Here is a 5,747-nt window from a genome sequence, read left to right as displayed (position 1 = left end):
AAAAAAAAAAGGTGAGGATGGGTTGTTAGTCCTAGCTAGCATTACAGCAACGGGGGAGGGGCCTCACTTTAATGTGTGTGGCTTGGCTGTCTCCTCCCAGGAAATGTTCCAGAGAAACTGATGTGGGGTCAGCAGAGCTCACAAGGGGAATGTGCTCACATAGCCTGCTATTAACAAGGGACACTTGATTCCCATGAGAGGAATTTTTGTTGCAACTCCTCTAAAGATCATCCCCAAGAGGAAGCAGAGTGCTTGCTAAAGCCCCACCCCTTTTGCTTTAAGCTTCTGTCTCTCACCACCACATTGCTAAAGTTCAATTACTATAAAAAGCAGACAGGCCGCTTCCCTCCATAGAAAGATGTGAAAGCAAAAACAGAACCAATTTCAATTTAATTAACTAAGCAGAATCTCCCATTGACTGTCTCGCTTTGAACCCTGTCTGCTGCCAATGCACTTTCTGCTCTGACAAGCTGGGGAACAGCTGGAGTATGCAAAAGAGCCTACCTGCTCTCTCTCTCTCTCTCACACACACACACACTCTGCAGCACCAGAAGGGCATCTCTCGGGGTTCTGGAAGAACCCATTTGGGCAAGTGCTAGAAAGGAGCTTTATCCTTCTCTCCAGTACAGTGTTAAGGTGCATTATGGGTAGATTTAAATTTCTTCTGAAGCAATGGGTATTGGCCACCCTAGGGAGGTAGGATGCTGAACAGTCAGGGCCTAAGTTAGATATGGAAGTGATCTGTTATCTTATAATCTAGCCTCCTCCTGCAAAGGAAGGATTGTTTCGTAGCCTATGTTTTCTAGGGGGTTTTGCCCAGTCTCCATTTAAAGTGTCCCAAACAATGGGGCTCCCATCTCCCACCTGACAATATTACTTAGCCTAGTAGTTTTCATTGTCAAAGTTTTTCCTGATTTGCAGCCTAATTTTTCTGTTACTCAATTTCATTCCATTATTTCTAAGTTAATTTCCCTTCCCCAAACCCCTGTACCATCCTCTCTGGTACTTTTTTGTCCACCAGATAGAATCATAAGCCTATGACCTTCTTACCAAAACAGTACATAGCTACCTTTCCAATCAATCCCTCCATCCCCCTGATCATTTTTGTTGTTCTTCTCTCAACTTTAGTATCTTTCCAATACTGCAGTTTCCAGGAATGAATTCAACACCCTGGGGGCATACAGAGCAAGCCTAGCCTCTTCCTGCTCCATGACCAAGATACGTCTACATAAGTAACCTACAGCCTCCCACTGGTGTTTTTGGCTGCCATTTTAGATTAAAACTTTAAGTTCGCTGTTCACTATCACCCCTTGTTCCCCTTCAGTGTTACTGCTTCCCAGGGTCCTCAGGCTCACTGAAAGTCTGTATTCCAGATGCAAACCAGAGTGTCACAATGGCCAAATCCTCGGGGAAGGGAAAGGTGCAGCAATGATGGATGGCGTCCCTAGCCTCTGTTTGCCAGAAGCTGGGAATGGGCGACAGGGAATGGATCACTTGATGATTTCCTGTTGTGTTCATTCCCTCTGGGGCACCTGGTATTGGCCACTGTCGGAAGCAGAGCCGTCCCTTGGGTATGGCGAATCAGGGCAACCGCCCCATGCCCTGCACTTTAGGGGCCCCTGTGCTTTGGTAAAATCGTGAGGAGGCAGGCGGGGAGGGGAGGCAAGGCAGGCGGGCGGGGTGAGGAGGCGAACAGGGAGGCGAGCAGCAGGCAGACAGGCAGTAGAGGGGTGAGAAGGCAGGCGGATGGCAAGGAGGAGAGCGGCAGTCGGGTGGGGGGGAGGGCGAGGAGGCAAGCAGCGGCCACTGGCAGCCCCCCTACCAGAACCTCCCCATCCCCTCAGCGCCTCCTGCCCACTGTCGGGCCCTGCCAATCAGCACCTCCCCCTCCCTCTCAGCACCTACTGCCTGCCATGCATCAGATGTTTTGCAGCATCAGGAGGTGATGGGGGGGAGGGGAGAGAGGCGAGGGCGCAGTGCACTCGGGGGAGGGATCGGAACTGGGCGGGAAAGAGGCGGGGCGAGAAGAAGCAGGGCAAGGGTGGGGCCTTGGGGGAAGGGGTGGAGTGGGGGCAGGGCCTGAGCGGAGCCGGGGGGGGAGCACCCCCTGGCAGATTAGAAACTCAGCGCCTATGCCCTGGGCCCGGCATCCCCCTAGGAACGACCCTGGTCAGAAGACAGGATACTGAGCTAAATGGACCTTTGGTTTGACCCAGTATGGCTGTTCTTGTGTTCTAAGGAGTGATGGACCTATAGGGAGTCATGGGAGTGGGGCTGAACAGGAGAGGACATATTAAAATACACTACAGCAAGCTCATTACTTATGACCGCAGAAAGCTCAAGGTTTCAGTTTTTGGGACTGCATTCCCTATAAGCCAAAGGCCAGGTCTACACTAAAAAGTTGGGTTGACCCAGATATGTTGCTTAAGGGTGTGAAAAATCCACACCCCTGAGGGACGTAGTTAAGCTGACCCTACCCCCTGTGTAGACAGCGCTAGGTTGACCAAAGAAGTCTTCCATCGACCTAGCTACCGCCTCTCAGGGAGGTGGATTAACTATAGTGATGGGAGAATCCCTCCTATCCACACTGAAGCACGACAGCGGTGCAGCTGCAAAGTTGTAGCTGTGCTGCTGTAGCAGTTTAAGTGTAGACATAGGTTAGGTGGAAAAACTGGAAATATTTCATGCCAAAAAAGACTGATTTTTCCATGAACAGAACTGGTACTAGGAAATCCCCATGGCAACAGGGACACAGTCCTAGGCTTGTGCTTCAATGGCCTAGTGGATCAGGCCTGGACAGTCACCATGTATTCTCAAGGGGCCAGATAATTAGCTGCTGTAAATTCATGTAGCTCCATCCATTTTGATGGAGTTAAACTGACCAGCTGAGGATCTGCACAAGGAATTAAATTCACGAATTCATTCTATGGTCCCATATGGGGAATTTCAGTCTGTGACTCCCTACAAGATACTGGGAGACTCCCGAGAGATACGACACAGATTACAGATCCCTATCAAAGTCCTGGTTACTGACGGAGAATCAGATATACAGATGCTGTTTAAACCAGGAGGTACCATGCCTCAGAGGGATCCTTCCCAGCCACCGGCGTCAGAGAGTACCAGAAACAAACCCCCAAACCCACTCAGCTTCTTTTTCACAAGCCATGACACCTCCCAAGTAGGCTATATTGGCCTCTAGTGTGTATAGGCTTATAAGAAGAGAAGAACGTGTTGTGGATACATTGCACAAGCGGACACTGGAAGGCTCAAGGGATTGGTAGTAGGGAATGGAGCTTTTTACATCCAAGTCACTGGTTCCTGTCCAACCCAGGGCAGTAGTGACCATATGGTAGCCATTCGGGGGCCTAGTATAGATATGTAGCCTGGAAGGAACCTCAATAGGTCATCTAGTCCAGTCCCCTGCACTGAGGCAGCATTAAGTATTTTCTAGTGAAATAAGGAGGTGTTCATGTCTCAGACGCTCCTCCACTGGCCCCGTTTTGTGACAGTGTGAGCAGAGAGGCCAAAGACTGAATAGGCCACGGAATGAACTCCCACTTTGCCCCAGAGGTTAGGGTTAAAGCCCACCGGCAAGCCTGGGTGGTGGTGGGGGGATATCTTCAACAGCCATTCCCCATGTTGTACCCATTCAATGGATAACCAGAGGCCTGCACTCACCAGCACTAAGTTCACTTTAAAAACATGCGTAACAGCCACGCTAGATGAGGTAGAATTAATACAAGCAGCACCTGCTGCTGTGGCCTTGGTGCATGATCCAGCCCGGAGGGGTTCTAGCAGTTTTAGGATCGTGGAGACAAAGTAACTGCTAGTTACATTCTTTTTGGATTTATGCAAGTCACACAGCTCCTGAGAAAAGCATTTGCTGCAGCTCACCTGGTGGATTGACCTTTATCTCCACAACGTTAGACTTCACAGCAGCAGCTGCTGCCATAGCTGGGTGTCGTGCTTGCTGGGAGCTTCTCCTCCAGACCTCCACCTCACACCTGTACCTGCCTGCATCCTGCTCTGTGGCACTGTGGATTAGAAGTTGGGAGGAAGATGCAGCTTGTGTGACTCTGGTCTTCCTCTGAAAGTGAGGTTGGGCAGCCCCCCACTCGATGGTGCCACTGGGCATGATTTTGATCAGCTGTTGATAGCCACTAGTCCCTAGGATGGGCTGGAATTGCCAAGTTACCGATACTGGCACTGGGGTGATGAGATAGGGGGCAGAGACCTGGCAGAACAGTTCAAAATCCTGAGTAAATTTGACATTTGCTGTTCGGCTTATCAGTGTGGCTCTCAAATCCAAACCTGTTAAGAAGGAAGCACATCATTGGTACTGGGTTTGTAAGGTTATAACAGAGATTGTACAGTCATTCTCCCTGCTTTTATCCCTTCACATGCAGCACTATCCTCCCCTGCCGGGAGCTGTTCCCACACTGATTGGGTGATTCGGGGTTTAGCTGTTTATTTTACAAGTGAACTTTAGGCTCATGATATTAGGGAACTAATATCACTGTCCTGATCATTATGCAGGAAGCGTTGACCCAGCTTCCCTGCCATTCCACAGCTCTGATAACACACCTTGCTCCTTCCTTACCCCTCAATGCTATTTCAATCTGGGCTGCCCTGCTCTGTCAGTGTGCCTCCATCATGACACGGAGCCCCCAGGCTATTCTGGATCATACAAACATTGCCAATAAAATTCAGTCCTGATTAAAGTCATCCATCCCCTGCTCTCCCATTCCTGTACCCCACAGTTCTGCGAATGCATCTCGCTCCTGACATGTACCCTGCTATTCCACTCCTGATTCCATGCTCAGCTCTGGCATTGTGCCTAAATCCTGAGCTGCAGCATCTCCTGCTATTCCAGACTCAGGTCTGAGCTACACTTTTATACTGGCATAGCTGTGTGGATCAGGATGTGAAAAACCACACTCCTGAGTGACAGAGCTACACGGACAAACCCCCAGAGTAGACACAGCTACGTCAACAGAGGAAGGCTCCTGTCAGAACAACTACCATAATAGGGAGATGGCATTCCTGCACCGGTAGAAAAACTGTCAGCATACACTGCATCTACACTAGAGGGTTCTGCCAGCACAGGCTCTGCAATGTAGACAAAGCCTTGGGTCCCCCGTACAGCTCTGCCAACACCATACCTCAGTCCTGCCCTGCAGCACAGTCTGGAATTCCACCACAGTTCTACTAACGGAAGGGATTAACGACTGGTGCTTCATTTTGCCAAGCAGGCTTTCCCCACTGATCATCTGCAATATTTATCTATGTATTTATTTCACTGTTTAAAATACAGTGGCCCATCCAGTGCTACAGGCGCCTATCCCATAAACTAAAAGTCACAGCGTGGACAGAAAGAAAGGTGCCTAAATATATCCACTTCAACCCACACCCTCCTCAACAGCCAAACGGGGAAAAAGAAAAGAGGCTTGCCTGGAAAAGTTAACCAAGCTAGGCTCTGGTGGGCAAAGAGTGTTCCAAAATCAAGGACCCCTCACTGAGAACTCTTGTAGTACAACTCAGCAAGACCTTTTGTTCAGTTTCATTTCCATAAACAATTGTGGCAATAGATTAATCACTTCATGTTTCAAGAAGCTGAGGATGCAAAAGGGTTCCTGCTAAGTAGTAATTGGTATTTACACAGTGCCTGGCATTCAGGGATCTCAGAGCCACGGCCGGTGCAAGGAAGTTTCACGCCCTAGGCGAAACTTCCACCTTGCCACCCCCCC

General features: G+C 49.6%; 1 protein-coding gene across 1 annotated transcript in view; it reads right to left on the bottom strand.

Annotated features, from left to right (window-relative positions):
* CD101 (CD101 molecule) overlaps nt 1-5,747 on the bottom strand; it is a 25,989-nt gene that overhangs the window by 10,038 nt on the left and 10,204 nt on the right. Inside the window, exon 6 of the mRNA XM_024209460.1 lies at nt 3,895-4,311. Coding sequence (XP_024065228.1) covers nt 3,895-4,311 — 417 coding nt within the window. The remainder of the gene's footprint in view (nt 1-3,894; nt 4,312-5,747) is intronic.

The sequence above is a fragment of the Terrapene carolina genome, unplaced genomic scaffold, assembly GCF_002925995.2.
Source record: "Terrapene carolina triunguis isolate 2854851 unplaced genomic scaffold, T_m_triunguis-2.0 Scaffold558, whole genome shotgun sequence".
NCBI lineage: Eukaryota > Metazoa > Chordata > Testudines > Emydidae > Terrapene > Terrapene triunguis.
The sequence above is the reverse complement of the archived record's forward strand: the minus strand, read 5'-3'. Positions and strand labels throughout refer to the sequence as shown.